At 42.6% G+C, this 20811-nt stretch overlaps 1 protein-coding gene across 2 annotated transcripts in view; it reads left to right on the forward strand.

Moving 5' to 3' along the window:
- nrxn3b (neurexin 3b) overlaps positions 1-20543 on the forward strand; it is a 348019-nt gene extending 327476 nt beyond the window's left edge. For both annotated transcript variants that reach the window (XM_055044125.1, XM_055044126.1), the window contains 2 exons: positions 2944-3022; positions 17637-20543. In XM_055044125.1, coding sequence (XP_054900100.1) covers positions 2944-3022; positions 17637-18616 — 1059 coding nt within the window. In that variant the 3' untranslated portion in view covers positions 18617-20543. The remainder of the gene's footprint in view (positions 1-2943; positions 3023-17636) is intronic.
- Positions 20544-20811: the final 268 nt, after the last annotated feature.

Consider the following 20811-nt stretch of genomic DNA (forward strand, 5'->3'; position numbering starts at 1 on the left):
ACATGTTGTGTTAAGCACAACATGTGGAGGCCTTATTCCTCGTCGCAGGTTCGATTCCCGGCCTTTGCCACATGTCTTTCCCTTCTCTTATTACCTTCTTTCCTGTTAATTCTCTATCAAATAAAGGCCACTAGAGCCAATAAAACCTTTCAAAAATGTAGAGAAGCATTCATTAATTTGTCAACGCCCCAGTAAACTGTGATTGCTGTTGTACATTGACAAATTGTGAGAAAGTAACATGGCGGTGAATATGTTCTCTGAAGCTGGTATGCTACGAATTCACAACATCGATCCTCCCTGAAATCTCTGATCACCCCATCTCCGTTTTCAAAACTAGCTTTAGCATTTGTTTTTTTTTTTTTTTTTTTTTTGTTGTTTTTTTTAACACAGAGGCACAGTGCTAATGAAATGCAGCGCAGCCAACGGTGTGAAAAATGCTTCCTGAACTTGAGACGCCGTCGGCTTCAGCTGCAGAGATGCGCAGCGCGATCAGACAGCAGAGCATCGGCGTTCTGCGCTCCGTGTCGTTCTCTCTGTTTTCTTTCTTCCTCTGTCTTGCGCTGAGATGGTCTCGGGCTGGAATCGCTGGAGCAGAGTTTGAAGAGGCTCAGGCGTTTCATGCCCCTCCGCCCGCGCCCGCCTCCCGCATCTGCTGCCCTTGCAATAACAAGCAGCAGCTCGATTTCGGCAATAAGCGAAACTTTTTACGCCCCTAATGTGGCTTCGATAAATAACGCCGTTGTTTACGGCAATTTGACTTCCTCCCCTCTTGCTCTGTTTTGCAAGTACGTAACGCGGCGTATCATGCATAAGCACATTTTACAAACCCACTGCTGCAGACAAATAGCCCAGCCCCGTCGTGTGTGATCTCAGCGCGCGTTAGGAATATTCTTTGAAAAATCTTCTGGTTTTATTGTCTTCCCCCGCCGCGCGGCACGAGGCCCGGCTCTCTGTCGGGCCCGTTGACTACAGCGGAACAAGCACGGGGGCGCGTTTCATTAGTCTGTCAAACTCAATGATATTTAGAGCCCCACTCTCCTGGCCAGCGCTGGAAAACTCAATCAGCACTCTGATTTCATAACCCGGCTCGGTGACAGGGCTTATTTTATCGCCCCGCTGATTCATTCTAATAAATGCCGGCTGCCCAGCGCCGCCGCAGCCGCTGAAATACAGCCACTCCTCCCTCCTTCTGTCCTCCATGGGTCGACCCGAAAAGAAAAAAGAAAAGAGGAGAGGGGGCTGTGGAGTGGGGATAAATCAGAAATGTGGAAACTGGAGGGTGTAGATAATCCATCGCTGGGCCAGGTGTAGCCAGCAAGTTTGCCCACCAACCCTCGTACCTTCACACACACACACACACAACACACACACACACACACACACACACACACACACACACACGCACACCACTCCCTCCTTCCTGCACCCCTGCAGCACAAATCAGTGGCGGGGGAAGCTGTTGATCTGTGCGGGCTCACTGGGTCTATTGATTGTGGACGACGGAGGAGGAGAGGGGCGATAAATAATCGGAGGCAGAGTGCGGAGGGTGAAGGAAAACAATTATCTGTGGAGGTGGAAAGCACATAAAGTGAGGAATGATAAACACTGTGAAATATGATTGACTCCAAGTGATATATTGGAGCCGAAGGACGGGCAGTGAGGTCTGCGAGCGCCGAGATATCCTTGGGAGGAAGCGGCCGCTCCGGGCCCGGCCGCATCCTGCCGCATCCTGCCGCCCAAATTCAGAGACTCTTCGAGAGTTTGGAGGGTTTCTTTTTTTTAGAAACGGTTGCTCAGCTTGCAAAATAATTTCGCAGGTACGACTCGGGGAATTTACTACGACGGGGTTCCGCAGGACCGAGTTCTTGGCTTCCTACCGTTTTCTCTACATTTAGCTCCATTTTTCAATTCTATGTCGATGACGCTGTAATTTACAGCTCAGCCACATCTAGCTCAGCCAAGTCCTGGATGGTGCTCCACAAGGTTCAATTGTCGTCTTTTTGTTTCCTTCATATATAAATGACCTGAATGAGCGGTTCAAACTTTTTTTTTTTCACTCCTGTTTCTTTAGTCACTTCCTGCCCCCGTGGAAGTTTCCGGTCCCCTCACTCTGCACTCGCCATCACTCTGCAACAGCAGCTTTTCCACTTAATACTTACTGTAAATGTAGGAAAAACCAATCACCAGGTTTTTGTCTACTTTTAATGCTGCCTTGAAGCTGCATCAGTTTTATTTTAGAAAACAAATCGACCTTTTTCTTCTGTCACCTGATTTTTGGAGAATCAACTTTCTTCTCTGTTATAATTAACACAATTTTCTGTGTTAATCAATAAGTTAAAAGAATCTTATTTTTACTCATTGGACTTCAACCCAACTGAGACTTAATTTTACTTTTATCGGCATTGATTTGACCTATTTGAACTGCGCCATTTTATTGTGTTTTAAATTAATTTTGTGATTCATTATTGTGTGTTTAGTTTTGCCACTTTACTTTTATACTTTTCTTTTACCTTATCCATCACTGGTGTTCAAAACCTTGGTTCACCTGTGGCGAGTGTGAAAACACCTTATCAGTAAAGTAGACGAAAAAGTAAAATAACAAAAAGTTCATTTATTTTAACAATTTTGTTTCAAAAGGCGAGTCTAATATTGTAGCGAGGGATTCGGTACATTTTGCTTATTGTAGCTTACAGCTAATGAAACCCCCACATTTTCTGGCAGAAAACTAGAATATTATATAATGTAGACATGTTATGCAACTGTGGTGTAAGAGGTTCAGCAATCATTGCCGCTGCTGTCACTGATACCTTCTGGGCAAACCTGAAAAAAAAAAAAAAAAAGCGTCACTGGAGAGAAGCTAATTGATAAAATTGCTGTGTCAGTGCAGTATGTCTGTGGAAAGTTGAGCGGAAAGAAAAAGTCTCGGGTTTCGTTTCCCCACAGACGACGGACGACATCGTCTCGTCGGCCGAGTGCTCCAGCGACGACGAGGACCTGGAGGAGTGCGACTCGGGACATGCAGGTGGGATGAGTGTGTCGAGTTGTGCTTGCTCTGAGATCTGGTCTATTTCCTCCTTTGATTTCTTTGATTTGCCACCGAGGAGCTCCTCCTCTCAGCATCATGCCCTCCCCCTCCACCCCCCATGGGAGCTTCAAGTGTAACTTTGAAACAAACAAACAAACAAACAAAAAAGCAGCCACACCACCACCACCACCACCCACAGTCCCCACCCACCACAATGCAGTAAAATAATAAAAGCCATTTCTGCGGGGAGTTCTCCGCAGTTTTCAGAACTGTTTTTTTTTGGAGATGCGTAATCGTAACACCCACCCCCCCTACTCCCACACCCCGAAAGCCACAAACCTTTTAACAGTGAACATCGTCGGGGAACTGAAACAAGTTACACTGAGCTATGGGGGCCACTGGTCGCAGACATGACGCCGCGTTGATGCTAATTTTGTCTTCTCAGCACCGATTGAGAGCAAAACTTTACTGAACAAAGTGCGAAATTAGCATCAAGCCGCATGTCGCCTCGCATTGATGCTTCAAAATGTATCTGTCCCCCCACCCCCGCCCCCCCGTACATGGTTGAACCCCCCCTCCCCCTTGCTGTGCGTGTGTTGCCTTTCTCTCCCGACAGAGGATACATTTTGAGATTCTTTCGAGAACAAAGATGCTTTCAGCCTTTTAGATACTGTGATATGTAGCAGACTAACTGCAACAGAGCCTCCCTCCTCCCCTCCTCCCTTCTTCTTCTTCTTCTTCTTCTTCTTCTTCTTCTTTCTCTTGTTTGTACCTCTGTTTCCTCGTCGGAGGCTTGCCTTACCTGAGACATTCTAATAGAGAACAGATATCCTCGAATTTCTGTGGGCACCGTCTCTCCTTCCCCCCCTCACCCCTTTTTGCCTTTTACACCACGCACACACACACACACACACACACACACACAGGTATCACTTTGTGATCGCATCAAAGTGATAAGACACTCAGCGGAGATTGAAAATAAAAACAGAGCTGAAAATAAGCCCCCTTCCCACGCCCCAGATTCAAAAGGAGTGGTGATTTTGAGGCAACTTGGGTTTGGAGGACTTTTTTTTTTTTTTTTTGTGAGGAAGCAGCTGTCAGTCACACTTCCAGCCCTGAGAGCAGCTGGCACACATCCTAATAATGTGGTAAGAACCAGGAGACTAGGAGCCGTATTAAAACTCGGCTCGGCGTTTGACAAGCTGCTCTCCTCAGGAAGTCATTAACGGCTCAGGCTACTTGATCGCTTCTCTGTCCTTCAAAATACCATCACCGCAGACTAATTGATGCGCTAATCTGGCCAAACACGGCCCGGCCCAACGCCCAGCATATGTCCTCTTTTCTCTGCTAATAATGTAATTGCTTAATAATTTGAAAAATGCCCCTCCCCCCAGACAAAAGAAAAAAAACCTTTTGTCTGTAAATATTTTTTTTGCCCAAAGCTCCTCCAGTGGCAGTTTTAACTTCACCTGGCTTAAATTGTTCTATCCAAAAATAAATGGACAGATTATCTCTTCTCTCTGTTGATCTTCAGTCAAGGTAAAAAGGCTGACTGAGGTTTTCACACATTGTTGTTGTTAGGAGTATTTTTTTTCCGCTGCAGATAAAAAGATGCTGTGATCACATTCAGCCAATAAAACGTTTATTTTCTTATTTAAAAAAAATAAATGATTTGTAATTTTTTAAATAATTTTTAATATTGTGTAAAAAGGCTTAAATTAAGAAGCTGCAGAACGTGGCAAAATAAAAAATAAAAAAATCCGATTAACTGATTAATCGTCAGAACAATTGCTAGATTAATTGAAAATTCAAATAATTGTTATTGCAGCCCTGATTTCAATGCGTTTCATTGGGGTTTTATGATGCAGCGACACAGAGCAGCGCATGCATTGCGAGGCTGAAGGGAAACAAAACGTTGACTTCAAGTTTACTTTTGGAAAAATCTGAAAAGTGTGGCATGTTTTTCTATTCAGTTCCCTTTGCTCTAACAAAATAAGTCACTGGTTTACTAACGAATCCTCCTGTGTTCAATTCTCCAGCGTCAAATTATGTTTAATTTCAAAGATGGTCTCAGAATAAGTATCAATAAAACCTATTGACAAATTGTTAAATATTAGACATCTTTTAAAATTAATGTAATTTGGCAGTACGTAGAAAAACGTATTTGATTTGATAGATAAAACAGTATTTAAACACACATCTGTTCACAGGTTCTCTGGAGCCGAGAGAATCACATTATTTGCTACAACGGGTCCTATTTGGCCCCCGCTTGCCTTAGATCAGGGGCTCCTAAGCTTCTCCATGCCGTGGCCCCCCAAATTAGACTGGCAGCCATTATTATTTTTTATTTAAAATCTACATTTATAATATTATTAGATTAAATTCTTTAGTTTCTCCAATTTTGGGGGCCTCCCTAGTGCCCCCTAGAGTTTTTGTTGGAGAACTGTAGTGAACAAACGGCATCATAACGAACAACAATCAACCAACTTTAGGTAAAAAAAATAAAAAATTCTAGAAAAATGTAAAACAGGCCGAGGGTAGAAAACAACATCCCAAGCGATTCGGTATCTCAAAGAGCGTCTTCCGAAAACAGAAAAGTAAACCTGCAGCCGAAATTGAAACACCATGAATCGCCATCACTATGACGCATGTTGGTGGCAGCATCATGCTATGGGAATGCGTTGATTGGAAGAGTCATAGGGGGCGATTACAAAAACACGCCTCGTTTTTCAGTTGTTTTTTTTCTTTTTTTTTCTCCCACTTCACGATAATCCACCACAAACTGAGAAGTTTGTGACTGAAATGTTGCAAAACCCCCCCAAAAAGCTCCGGCAGTGTGAATACTTTCACCAAAACACTGCAAGTGTTTCTGTTCTTCAAATATCAAACCCAAGTGCTCTCAAAAGGTCAAAGTGCAAGCTTTTATTTATTTACTTTTTATCTCTGTAGAACATGGTGCCCGGCCCTCATATAGTGGCAACATAGACACACCCATACCAACCGTGCATCCCGCCATGTTGACACAGAAATTCATTCCCTCATTCCTCACTCCACCTCCAGCTGCACGTCCTGCTGTCCGTTCTTTTGTTTTTCTTTGTTTTCTTTGATGCCCATGTGAACATGACTTGAGTTTGTTTAAGATTTGAACTTTATTTTATTTAAATTTTTTTGGTGTGTTTGTTGTTAATCTTTGGGGGGTGCCAAGGTGGGTAGAGTGAAGTGATTTTTTTTTAATTTTATTATTATTATTATTATTTTATTTCATTCTTTTGTTTTTCGTGTTGTTGCACTGATTTTGACTTCATCAGCATCGCCATCATCATCATCGTCATCACCATCCGCCGGCCATCCTCCAAGCAAGGCTGGAGCCGCTCCTCCCGTGTTTTTGCCTCATCTCGTGCCGCATGAACTTTTGGTGGTTGGAAAAAAATAATAATAATAATAATAACCTTAAACTCAAACTCCTCCTCCCCTCGCCCCCCTCCTTCCCCGTCTCACTCCCCCATCATCAACTTTGTGCCGTGTGGCTCCGACAGAAACATCCCCTGACCTCATTTTCAGCACAACGAAGGGAAACGAACGGCAACAAAAATCTTTTCTTGCCATCATTTTCTGGTTTGTTTTGGGTCTTTGTGACGACAACCCCGTACTGTCTTGAGAAAGTCGTGTGTGAAAGACTGACCTCCCCTCATTCCCCCTACTCACCCAACCCCAACCACAAACACCTTCTCTTCACCCTTTCTGAGTGTTAACCCCTTCCTTTCCCTCCACTCTGACTCAGCCTCTCTGCATATACATGTCTGTTTGAATGCAGATGGCATAAAAAGACTTTTATTGCCACAAAGTATATCTGTTTTTCTATTCTATCTGTTGCTCCAAGTAGAAGGCATTTGTGGCATGCTTCGACCCGGACTAACTGCTGTCAGTACCTCCCCGCTCCGTCCTAATCGTCACCCCTTCTGCTTCTGCATGGACATGAGTGGCGTCCATATTTTGTGCTGCTGTCTTTCCACCCATAAATCCCAGGCTAATTCCCCCCCTGTAACCCCTGGCTTCAGCTACGTGTCAGTGTGCATGCTGGGGGCTGCGGCGGCAGGTCCGAGCCTCGCCGACGTAATCCGCAGCATCCTGAGGCGTCTCGTGTTGTGTGTTTTGCCCCGTCTGCCAAAACAGCCTGTCTTGTCTGCTCTTCGTCTTGTGCTCGTGTCGTCTGTTTAAAAGAAATAAAATGGGAAAAAAAAGTGTTGAACCTAACCCCTTTGCCCCCGTACTTTACCCGCCCCACCAGGAGTTCCACATGAGAGAGAGAGTAAACAAGGACTGCACTGAAAGTCCTACGTTCACATCTACCTAGCAACATGTTTGTCAAACTGGAATGAAATTACTGGAGAAAAATAAGTTTAGAGAAAAGAGAACAAGTCCATTCTGGTTTCGTTTTCCACTGATTAACTGCGTGGCGGCTCATTACCATGTAGTCAGAGCAATTTTGTGATTAATACATAACTGCATGATTGCAATTAATGCAAATGACTCACAAATCTACAAATAGGAACCCCTAATGTTTGATTGGTAGGTACAGAGCGCTACAGTCCCTTTTAAAGATATTAATTTTGTTGTTGTTGTTGCAGCCCATAAAAAAAAAAAAAAAGAGGTTCTTTTCACCACCTGCTCTGAAGAGGTGAAGAGAGGTCGTGTTGATAGCATTAATCAAGTCTTTATTGCTTTTGCATTAACAGTTTCCCGGGAGACAGCTCAGCAAAACTCTAGGAATCCCTAAAAGCTTCAGCGCCGTCGTCGCTGTTATTAGTTTCAATTCTGATCCGGCTCGTCAAAATGTCACGGCAACGGTAGACGCCGCGCCAGAAACTGAGAGATTTTGGGATACGTAAAAGCGAGAAGCGAATGAGCTCCAACTTTTGGGTTTTAGTTATATTTTTGAATCAAATGTGTTTATTCCTATGATATCAATAAAGTGACAGACTAAATATGAGGCAAAGCACCCGACCGGTTTAAAAGGAGTCCGTCATAGGAAATAGAAACTCGGCAAAGACGCTTGAAAAACAACAAGTTGCAAGTTTGAGCAGCACTGTGGAAGCAGTTCTCTTTGTTTGGCAGTCTGGATCACATGGGAGCGTCCCTGAAGCAGCAATTGTCCAAGCCCATCAATCTGAGAAGGGTTATGCAGTCCTTTTGAAACTAATTTAAAGACATAAAGAGGCGTCAGATATTGGTGGAAAGTAGTTGCCAAAACATTAGACTGACAAAGCTCTACATCTCAAACTCTGCAAGCCGATGTTAGCATATGAAATGTGGAAGCTCATGACGGTGCAATCAAAAGACTGAACAAGTATGTCATGTTGCAAAAAGGAAGGACAATGGTGGAAAGACATAAGCAATTACCTTAAATAAGAAATTGTTGCTTTGCATCAATTTGGGAGGAGTTAGGTCACCTCTAAACCATGTTACAGAGAAACATTATCTACAAGTATGGAATATTTAAAACAGACATCGATCTCCCAACAAATGTAGATATACTTCTGAAATGCTTTAGAATAAAGTCCTTGTTTGAATTAAAGACCCCGACATACTTCTTCTAAAGTACTGAAACCGGTTCTCAATGATGTTGACCAGTAACAAGAATTGTCTTGTTGTTTAGGCGTCCACCTACCAATGACTCCCCTGCGACTCCTACCAAACACGACACCAGACCAGCGTCCAACTATTTCCACAGAGCTCTTGTGTGGTTAGTCAGAAGTTTGTTGCCGTGTTTTTAGTAGAAAATGCACTCAGACAGCATATTTCGCTTAAACTAGATCTGGCTTTTTGTATCCATAGGAGACATGATTATTTTTGAGGAAAGTTCATCTGACGCGTTGAGGAATTGTGTGCATTTGTACGATTCTTAACGATGACAGTAAGTAGTGAGGCTGTCAAATGGTAAAACCACCAGGAGCTGGTGGGACACCGTCGTGACAACGTGGACTGTTCGGCTTTGGATGAGGTACAGGAAAAACTCCCCACATCGACTCACACCTCCCTACATACTGTCAAGCACGGTGGTTGAGAACTGTGCACAAATTACTGTTTGTAAAACTAAGAAAAATAATGCCACGCAAGTATTTCTTTTGTTTTTCTTCCAAATGACTGACGACAAGCTAGCTCAGAGTTTTTAGTTCCTTATTAAAACCAATATTTGATTCCTTATGAGCAATACAAGCAGCCCTGCTGTTCCAGACTCAGCCACTGACGCGCATCTGAGAAACGGCCAGGGTTTTTGTATGGTGCAACCCAATATGCCATCTGTCAGGCTGGGACTTGTCAAGAGCTAGTAAAGGGGGATAAAGTTTATCTAACATCAGCGACACTTCATTAGCTGTTCAATAATGTGGCCAAAGATGCGTAAGTGTCCTCGCGAGTCCAGTTTGAGCAGCTACAGGCAAATTGGTGAAAGTGGTGGCAGAGCTGATTTGCATTTGCCTGGTTTCATGCATATTCAATGAGGCAACAGGGTAGAGCTCCATCAAAGGCATTAACTGAAATGAAAAGATCATCTTTAGAGATGAAAAAGAAATGGAAATATGTCATTAGTGTGAGCATTGGTGATATTTTAGCTTGTCGATCAATTCCAACAAAATCCCGTGCTGATTTGTGATTGCGGTGTCGCCAAGGACGTGGCGTACCGCCTAGTTTGACTCGGTTTTTACTTCTTCCTGGCTCCCGTCTCAGTACAAGCATCCAGAAGTAGGCTGTTTTGCTCCTTTTTAAAACACATAGATGTAATTTTCCTCCAGGGGGACTCACCATCCGTGCACAAGTCAAGCCCATCATTAAAGAGACAGTGTTTTTAACAAACAGGCCATAAACGGTCCTGCAGGCACCATTACCCTCACTCTTTGATCGAGTGGAACACGGATCAAACAGATGGAACACATAAATAAGAGTGATATAAGCATAAACGTCTCCTCATCTCATCGGCTTTGGATGGGTAACATTTGGGGTCTATTACTCAGCACCGCTTAGACGGAAAGGCAAGGATCTTCTGATTACCGCCTGTGAAGAGTGAGAGCGAGGAGGTAGAGGATAGGGAGAATGATAGGGATGCCTCGGTGGGTTTCCTCGTGGCCACGACTCTGGCCTTGGTTACGGCCCGCTGGGCCGGCTGTCACTTCGGCGCCAAGCTGAGATCAGTTTAAAGGTTATCCAGCTGACACATGTCCGCCGAGCGCAGGGGCGCGGACTAATGGCTGTGCAGCAAATGGAGCGGCTGACGGGGGGGGGCGAGTCGCCACGCCCGCCGGAGACGCCAGCTGAATGCACCAGCAGGCCGCCGGCCACGGGATGACAGATTAGGACCTTCTGAAAGCTCCGGAACAGAGTCGTTGGGTGGCTCTTCCATCCCTGAAAACGCGGTCTTCACTCGTCAGAGCAAGCTTTTAGAGATTGGAATGAATGACCATCGGTGGCAATTTGAGCGTCTATTGGCAGAAGCGTGGCATGGAGGGACGAGATAAGATGTTCAAATGAGGCAGAAGGCTTTCGAGGGGCAACATTTTGCGGGAAGCTCAGCACACCAGCACAATCCCTGCCATGACTCTGAGTGTGAGCTGATGGCTCCCTGGTAATCAGTTCGGCACCTCGGTGGAGGTGAAAGAATCTGCTACAGCAGGTTTCGAGGTACAATGGATGCGTCATAATGGGATTTCCGGGCCCAGAACCACTCGTCTCCCCCCACATCCTGCCACATCAAAATCTCATTGACTCAGTTCGGCGGCCCGCTTTCGCCGCGCTGCATTGTCGAAATCCCTCGCACAACGCCGGGATTCATCTCCATCCGGAAACGTCAGCAAACGGCGGATAGACAGGCTGATCGGGCTGGGCAGAGAAAAGAGGGAAGGGAGGCAGAATGTAGGAAAAAAGTGTTGCTCTGAGTTTTCTGTGTCTGGATCCCTGAAGCTGCTGATGTAGCTAATCAGATCGAGCAAGTTCAGTTGTTTTTTTGTTTTTTTTTAAGAAAACGCTAGGAACACATCCAGCAGAAGCTAAGGGTCCTAAATATCACACATGACAAACAAAGAGTTACGTATTAAAGACAATAACTGAATACAAAAATTAATCTCTAAAACTAATTAAAAGTTACTTCAGATTCGGCTTAAATATTTCATATCTAATTATTATCCAATCAAATAGACACTAAGATAAGATCAGTCAACCTGCACAGCAACACAACCACTCATGGTTTTAACATTTAAAGCCAAACAGAATAAATAGAGAATATAAATGTGTATCTCAATGAATGTTTCTACTTGTGATCAGTTGAATCAAGTAAGTAAATATCTGGGATTATTGAAATGTTTATGATTAAATGGAAACATTTTTTTAAAAAAGCATTGATTTTTATCAAAATGCCAAACTCATACAGTCTTAAATATTTTTTAATGTAAAAAAAAAAATCTGGAAAAAAATTATAATAATTACAAAAAGGAAAAAAAAAAACTACAACAATATTAATTTGTATTTTCTTTATGACGAATAATAATTCAGATAAAATGTCTCATACATACAGACACATTCTAATTGTGGTTTATTGATTTTGTCCGATCCTATTTGTCAATCATACGTACAAATGTTTAATTATTTACCGGATTGTGTCATGTTTGGATCTTGACAAAATACTTCCTAATACGTCCCGTTTGCAAACTGGATCTTGTGACCAGTGCCAAGCTGTTTCTCCAGTCTGGACGTCGTTTTAGTTAAATGGGAAGAAAAAATCTGAATTAGTGGCAGCAGGTCCAGGTGGAGGGTGGCGCAGGGGATAATTAAGAGCTAAAAAAAAAAGCCACGCAGTAAAAAAAAAAAAAAAAAATTTAATCTTCATTCATCGGGCAAAGTTTGGAAAACAAACCCAATCTGGTTGAGCAAACTTATTAGCATTGTAATTTGTCTGCCTCAGATACGCAGCGAGTCGACCGCTGCTTGTGCAGGAGCTTACACAGGATTAAAGTGTTTACCCAACATCAAGGTCTTCTGCACGGCCTTTTCCTGGAGACCCCCTAAACGCGCCGCTCGCCCACTCCACCCCTCAGCCAAGCGTTTTGTTGATACAGAGTGAAAGCTAACAGTTTGTCGAGAGCCGATTGCCGAGCAGCGAGTGAAAGGAAGCAAACAAGGAGGGAAGAGCTGGATAAATAAGACCATGAGTCGGAATCAGCTGCAGTGTTACTGTTGTTCGTCCAACGGAGCCGTTCATGTTACTGGAACAGCGTCACAGCGACGACGGACCACAAATTCACTCCGATACGTTCCCGGAGTTTAGGGGGGAAGTTTTGGCCGTTCTTTTCCAGGAGCCCCAAGCAAACTGATGCTCGAAGACTAATGCGCGCGTCTCTTTAAATCCCCCGGAGGCGTGAATAAACTTGCCACCCGGCGCCCTCTTGTGGAACTCCAGATGTTTAACTGTCAAACAAAGGCTGTTGGTTATGCACGCAACACAGAGCATCAAATCATTTTACTAAAAAAAAAAAAAATGGAGCTCATTAATTACCGCTGGTGCTCCACCTCTTGATTAATTGGCGGATGTGGTGGGCTTAAATGCCATTTAATGTTGGTTATACATCACCCATAATGCACCTTCTCTCCCCCTTAACCACTAATGGATGGTTTTTGCTTGAGAAAATATCCCACAGCCCTTGATGTCAGTGCCCTTTACTGACCGTAGACCCTCCTCTTCATCCCCCCCCCTAGCTTGCTGTATTTGTTATTGTATCTTACTCTCCCTAAATGCAACTTACTTAAAGCATGCATTAACCCAACTTCTTACAGTGGAACTACAAAATCCAAAGAATCAAACGAAAGAGCCCACCCGTTTCCTCCCCCCTCTCTTTCTCTGACGTACATCCAGACTGCACGCCCTGTCCCGTGTTTAAAAATACTAACAAGAGAAATGTGACGAAGTAACTAATAATAAGCGTATTATTAGTTATATGAAGGTGGTGACATTTTACCTAGAGCCTGTCCCCCCCTCTCTTTGTCTGCCTCAGTGTGTGCTTTCTGGTTGTTCATCTTTGATAGTGTAAGAGATTCAATGCCTTTCTTTCTTTGTTTCTTGCTTGCTTCTTGTCCTTTTTTTGTGCATATATGTCAAACACATATATGCAAAACTATGTTGCTTTTTTTTTTTGATGATGTCAAATTTTTAAACTTTTCAGCTAATTTCTTGGGAACTGCCGATGTTTTGATGATTTTTCTTTTCTTCCTGAAAAGGGGTAGTTCAGGATGTTTTGAAGTGGGGTTCTGTCAAAAGGTTGAGCCTTTGGGGTCTTTTCTGCTGTGGATGCATTTCTTGTCGCCTCCCTTTAGACCAGATCCAGGCTGAGTTGCTCCTGGAAGCCGAAGCTAGCAGCGAACCAGAGAGAGGGCGAGACCAAAGTGGACAGTTATCTCTCTTAAAGTAACTTTAATGTACAACAAAGTCACCGTGGTTTATGTTATTGGCTTTGAAATCACAATCACGTTATTTTGACCTATAACCTACAAGAACTGTGTTAATGCATCAAAATATATTTGCAGGTGGTTTCCCCCACTGACCTCATCGGTTGTTACGTTCAGCTTAATTTTCATTATGTCTTTCATCTTTTTTTTTTCATACATTTAGAAAGAAAGTATCATGATTGCGGTGACAATTTTTCTTTTCTCTTTCTGTTTCTAAAAACATGCCAAAGGAAACCTCAAGTCTGTCTCTGATTGGTTAGCTTAGACCTAGGGATGTTTCCTCCCCTTGGCAGCAGCCACTGGGGAGGAGATGAAAGGTTTTGGGAACAAACTTTAAAACCCATCATGAAGAGATCTTGTTGGTTGGTACTGGAGGTTTCTACCTCCTCCCTGAGCTAACCAGATGTCTGTAAAATTCATTTGCATAAAATGCTTGGGTTAGCGTCGTGCTCTATCCTATGTTAGTCTATCATTCTGCAAGTCTGTGCAAGATTCCCTTTTTTTTCTCTAATATTGAGAAAAAAGTTTCTATGTTGACACTTAGGAGCTCTCTTAGAAACTCTAAGTTATTTAAAGTTATTTAGTACCAAAATCTAAAAAATGTGTCCTTCAGACTTATGTTGATATTACTGAGTACTTGAACTTTTGACTATTGTCATGAATTAATCTCAAAGTATTTAGTCTCAGCCCAGACGATCTGCTGTTTCAGCCGGGTTATGCTTATCCCACACAACAGTCGGACCTTATTCGAAACTCTGTGCTGCCATCTGGTGGTTGAAGTTGAGCCTAATTTTGGCTAACTTATTCCTAAATTAACTTATTTCACTAAAGAGAGATAACATAGTTAAATATATCTTAATGCTCGCTAGAAAACTATGGCAACAGTTTGAAGGTAAATGGAATCACATAGCCGTAAAAGTGCTAGGAGTATTTTATTTTTTTTATTGGAGTTGTTCACTTTGGTCTCGGCTGGTGTCAGACTGGCCGTCAGCTTCGTTCTGTATTCATCCAAAATGAAGATGCCAGAACAGTCATCTAGACAAGACGTTAACTCCTCGCATCCTCAAAACAGAACCTCACTTCAAAAAGTCTCGACTCGTCCCTTTTGTTAGAATAACGCTTCCTCTTTTCCCTATGAAGTTCTTCCTGTTTCAGGTTTTTGATATTGGGTTTCAAATTGTGACGCCTTCGGTTTGCGTTTCAAATTGATGCTTTCATGGAGAAAAAAGAGAAGCCACCTCCAAAGTAGACTCTCCCCCCCACAAACCTCCTGCCACTGTTAATGAAAAGCTTCTTCCAAACTGTTTATCTGCTTATCTTTAACATTCACCTGTTCTTGAATAGCTGCCTCTAATTTGGAATTTGAATCAATGAGTGGCGCATTTTTTTGTGCATGGCAAAGAAGTTGCAGCTTAGGGTTTGTAAAACTGTCAGTGTTGAGAGTGCTGTTCTCTTTTGTAGATGGGCATGTATATGCTCATTGTTTGTATATCCCCATCCCTTCCTTACAGCCAAAAGCTCTAATGCCGCCCGACCGCTTCGTGCCGCCTTTACATGGACATGGCAACTGATGTACACGTTCACCCCCATCTATGTCATTTCCTTCCTAGTATGTTCATAGGTCCCACCCCGTCTCACGCTCCCTCCTCCCAGACCCTTTACGTAGAGACTCTTAAGATATGTACAGTTCATTTTTGTTCACGACTGATGAACAAGTAAATGTTGAGCAAAAAGAAGCAGAAGAAGAAAGAAAAAAAAAAAAGCTACAGAGTCGTCCGATCAGGCTGTAGATACTTACCGAGATTTAACGATAAAAGTAGGAATCATAAATGTACAGTTTTTCTTTTTTTTATAAGACGGAATCGATTTTAAAAATAGAAAGGAAAAAAAAAGATGGCGAAGATTATTTTCATGTCATGTGTGTGGATGTATGTGTTGTTGCCTCCCTATACCATCCTGTCTAAACAGAGAATAATATACTACGTAACCAGAAGCTGTTAAAGAGAATCTAACCTGTCCCAAGGCATTCTTACACAACTTTTTTTTGTAAATTTTGTTTTCTTCCTGCCAAAATCATGCGGGCAATTTGTTGATGTAAGTTGAAAAAAGTCGATGGTATGCTTTCTTCCTTTTTTTTTTTCTTTTGTAGGCTTTTATGATTTTCCAAGCTGACTTTTTGGTTTTCTTTACCTGTTTTCCTTCTTACCTACTACTAATCCTTTATCTGACTAGCTCTATCTGTGGCTTTACTTTGTGAATGTTTTATTCTTTATTTTATTACAATGTTTGCTCTAATTCCAAAGTCTTTTTGCGATGCCTTAATTACTGTTTTGTTATTTTATTGGTTTTTTTGTTTGTTTTCACTTCCATTCTGATTTTCTTTATTATTCCAAAAGGTTTGCATCTCTTTATAGTGCCGTTTGTGAGCCTTTGCAATGTACAAACAAGCCACTTTGGCAGAACGAAATGCTGTTTCAATTGACATCTGAATGTTTCAGACTCTTTGTAGTAGCGTCCTGTTGGTAAATTTGCGTATTAGAAACAGACATTTACGGGGAAGGGATTAATTTCTCTGGTTCACATGCCAAAATGGGGAGCACAAGCTGTTAAAAGCAAGATTGAAGTCACACCCAGTCAGGAAACATTCAGGTGTCGCTGAACTGCCCGGTGCCATTGTGGTAACTGTAGGGTCAAAAGGCAAGAGGTTAGGACAACTAGGGGAGCCCACTGAAGCCAACGCAACTAGATTATCCTTTCCTACTTTGGAGTAGTTCTATTCCAAAACCCTTTAACTTTTTTTTGCTTTAGTTCAAGTAGTTTTTAGGGCTAAAAAGCACAAAGATGGGTAAACAACAAGCCAAAAAGCCTCAAATACTGTGCAAATAGAGCCCAACACCATTCAAAGATCATATAGACAGCTTACAAAGCTGTCCACTGTACAATCTCTGTACACTGTCCATCGCCGTATGTTCTTTAAAAGAAAACAAGATTATACGATTATCATACAAATCCTTCCCAGGAGTCCACAAGCATTGTACCAATACTAACTGATACCTAACCTGGTCATTTCTGACACGTTTAGTCAATTCCTATCTCAACCCTGTGTGTACAAACGCACAGGTACGACACTCCAGAATACAACACACACATCATACAAATGTCATTCAAACACGACAAATGCAACACAGGCACCTTTAAAAGATCACACTAATATCATACAGTATACAAGCAGTATACCAATTTATCACTGTCCAAACATGATACAATCTGTAGAACTGTAAAAATACAACACAAACCACCAGACGAGGTTAACTTACTTTAATCTTACAGCCACTCAAAGACGAAGGTTCATCCCTTCTAAATGTTTGAGATTCACGTTTTCCATGCATTACAAACTTTTCTATTTCTATTTGTGAACCAATAAACAAGAATCCGACTCTGTTCTGTGTGGGAATGAAATCTTGAGGTTAGAAATTTAATGTCAATTTTAAGATTAAAATTTACGAAGCAGTTCTCTTTTGCGAAAGCCTTTTTCGACTTTGGTTCAGGCCCAATAGCATAACTCTATAACAAACAGATTGTAGCACGACTTCTTTTTATACTAAACAGTCCAACTTTTGATGTCAACACTCAAGCGACTGTAAGACAGCCCATTTAAGTAGTTACTGACAGAGTTATGTAAAGGTAGCAATTACAGCTCACCACATGAGAAAACAGGTCGGCATGAATCTGAGAACAAAGGTTCTGTTGCAGTCTGAATGTAAAGGAGATGAAGGAGTTAAAATGAGTTATCAGTTTGATGTGGCTCACCCTTGTGCATCCCTCAAAGCCTTTTGATGCAACGTAAACTTAATTTATGGCTGTTTTTCTTTTGTTCCTTTTTAGTTCTGGTCTTGTTTGGTTCTGAGTTTCATTGGTTTTGCACTGGTACAGTGTTTCTATTCTTTCATCATTTCCTTTTTGGTTTTCTTATTTTTTCATGTCAAGCTTTGCTTCTTGCATTTTTCAGTTTTCTCTTTTTGTTTGTTTGTTTTTTTGGTGTGTGTGTTTGACTTGCTTCTTGCTTCGGTGGCGGGAAACTTTCTATCCCCCTGACTTCTTTCTTTCTGTTTCTACTTTGCAGGAGGGGAGCTAATTGTCCCCGTTCTAGTTGAGGACCCCATAGACATTCCTTCTGTATCCACCCGTTCACCCTTCATCCCTCTCCCCCCGACCCTCCGCCCCGTCCTCACCATTATCGACACCACCAAAGAGTCCTTGGCCATGGCCACTGAGGCGGGGGTACCTTGCTTGTCGGACCGAGGCAGCGATGATTGTGATGGTGGTGATGATGGTGGTGATGATGATGATGATGGCATGGTGATTTCGGGGTTTGGCTCTGGCGAAGCTTTCGACTCTAGCCTGCCCCCGACTGACGATGAAGATTTTTACACCACCTTCTCCCTGGTAACAGATAAGATCTTGACCACATCGGCTTATGAAGGCGGCTACAAAGCTCTCGTGCCCAAGTGGGAGCCCAAGGACTTAAGGCCTAGCAAGGCCTCAGAGGCAGGCAGGACTACACCCGCCTCGCCTCTGCCGGACATCCGGGTCACACCGGCGGCGGCGGGCCCCTCAGACATGCCACCCAAGCTGCCTGCAGGGAAAATGGACAATCGCGAGGTCAAACCTCTGCAGCCAGACATGCCTGTCCTGCTGCCCCGGCCGACATCCTTCGATGTGGACGGCACCAAACCGAGGGGCCCCTTCATCACCTCACCCATGTTGCGTACAGTACCCGCCGCCTTGCCCACGGTGCCCGGGGTGGTGAGGCGCGTGCCGCCCGGAGCCTCGGAGGTGATCCGTGAATCCAGCAGTACCACGGGCATGGTGGTGGGCATTGTGTCAGCCGCCGCCCTCTGCATCCTCATCCTCCTCTACGCTATGTACAAATACAGAAACAGGGACGAGGGTTCCTACCAGGTGGACGAAACGCGCAACTACATCAGCAACTCTGCGCAAACCAATGGCTCTGTGGTGAAGGATAAAACGCCCAGCGGCAGCACTAAAGGCAGCGCCAGTAGCAAGAGACCGAAAGACAAGGATAAGGAATATTATGTATAGAAATCGAATCATTTCACAACACCTGAATAAACTGTTTGGAACCAAGCTAAAAAAAAAACATTTTGACAGTACCATATTGGCAACTGTGATTTAAAAAGAACACATTTTCTTGAGAACTTGAGACTCGCGGAGTCGCTTACAGACGAACTTCAGCTCACGGGAGCTCACTTACTATTGTAAGCGTTACAAAGAGACGATGCAGTACGACTCCATCGGGATGATTTGAAAAGTTCCCGCTGGAGACATTTGACGATGTGAATTATCACTCGGACACCCCGACACGACCCCAAGTGACTGTGAAGAGGTGTGCTATCCTTGGAGTTCTACTGACCCCCCCGCCGTCCATTGTAACCCTGTAAAATACGATCACTGTCATTTTGGCCATTCTGAGCATGCATGTGAGGTGTATGTGATGTGGTGCTGGCATCTGTGTAAGTGAGGGACCTCAAGAAATCATGATTGTTGGGAAAAGTTGGAAGTCAAAACGCTGTTTTTCTTTCTCTTTTTTTTTTTTTTGCTATTCAAATGGTTCATTTAATGTAGCCATCTTGGACGCGATATGAGGTAACGTATACATGTGCTTAAAAGTGTCTCTTTTTTTATCGGTTGTTTTTGTTTATCCCTTTACTTGTGTATCTATTTATTAAGATGAATGATTTTTTTTGGTCTGTTGTAAAAGAAACTAATGGCCAGTTGAGGTTGACTGGACAGTGTCAGTCGCCGCTGATCGTGTATCTCAAATTTATTTGCTTCGTTGGCAACCAAATTTTAGATGGTCCTCAAGCTTGCAGGAGCAAGTTAAGCTTTCAAAGAAAGTAAATATATAGTCATTTATTCCAATTAGACTTTTAGTATATAAAAAAAAAGAAAGTCAGATTTTTTCCCCCCTTTATTTTACATTTTTAACTGACCTGCTGTGTTAAAATAAAACATGCTTTGTGTCTGAAAACAGTGTAACTGTCATGGTCAAAGTTTGGTAAAAAGTAAAACGTAGGGTTAAAAACTTACCGCAGTGTGACCAAGTAAAGTTTTTTTTTCTTCAGTTTTCACTGAAAACTGTGTCAAAACAAAAATGTTTACATAGTTTATTACAGCGTGTGCTTGGTGACTCATTACTGTACAGAAAAAGGCATTTTTCTGTAGGCTTTTTCTTATTTATTTATTTATTTATTATTTTTGTCCTCCTGATGTCCAGACAGTTGTACATTTGACTAGATTTAAGTTGTTTTGGGTTTTTTTTTTTTGTTGCTGTAGCAACATGTCTGTTTTTATTGTTATTTGTTTGCCCTGGAGTGAATAATGGACGTCCACAGGAAGTAGTCTGGAGAGACAGGAAGTCTCGTCTCTCCAGATGGCGTTTCTCTTCAGTCGCATGACAATTCAACCATCTGACGCTGTCTACACCGACCCTCAGATCTCAGTGAGGGTCTTCTTCTGAAATTATGTTTTCATCATGTTATTTATTTTTTTATTGGAAATCTAAAACAAACAAAAATACGAGTATAAGATAATAAAGACTGATTATGGTGGATTTGGAGATCTGGGCTGGCACCTTACTGACTTTCTTTGTTTTTGTTTTTTGATTTCATTTTTACTGTGACGTTACTTACTGTCTTGTCTGCTCGACTTGTCAATTTGCTTTTTTCTCTTTTTTTCAGTTGTATAGTTAATTTCACGTCTCATTTATATGACATTATGTTCCAGGAATTCAATGTTTTTTATGTCTTTATTTATTGAAGAAATTAGCTGTCATTCATTTACATGCAAATCAGTGTGTATTTTTCTTTTTCATTGTTTTTTTTGTGTGTGTGTGTGGGTGCGAGTGCGTGTGTGTTGATACTTGGCTTTTTAAACCAGTTAATTATTGTCTTCTGCTCCCTTGACTTCAAACAATTCCCAGAAATAAAAAAAAGAAAATGTTCCCAAATGTTTTGGATGTTCGGCTGTGGGTGTCTGTCACTCATTCGTTCACCTCACGCTATAAAAGCAGGAGGCGGCGCCGCAGCAAGACGGATGCCAAAGACTCATCCCGTTAGCCGCTGCTTCGCCGACTTCCTTTTATACCCTAAAAGTGCGACCATTTCTATTCAGACGACGCGCAGAGCAGCGCAGAACTGTCATTTACCTACAGACGATTATGCAAATCCACATGCACATTCTCGAGCAACAAGAGAATTCAGAGGGTCCGAAGTGTT

Source organism: Poeciliopsis prolifica, unplaced genomic scaffold (assembly GCF_027474105.1).
Source record: "Poeciliopsis prolifica strain line A6 unplaced genomic scaffold, Auburn_PproV2 SCAFFOLD020, whole genome shotgun sequence".
In the NCBI taxonomy this organism is placed as follows: domain Eukaryota; kingdom Metazoa; phylum Chordata; class Actinopteri; order Cyprinodontiformes; family Poeciliidae; genus Poeciliopsis; species Poeciliopsis prolifica.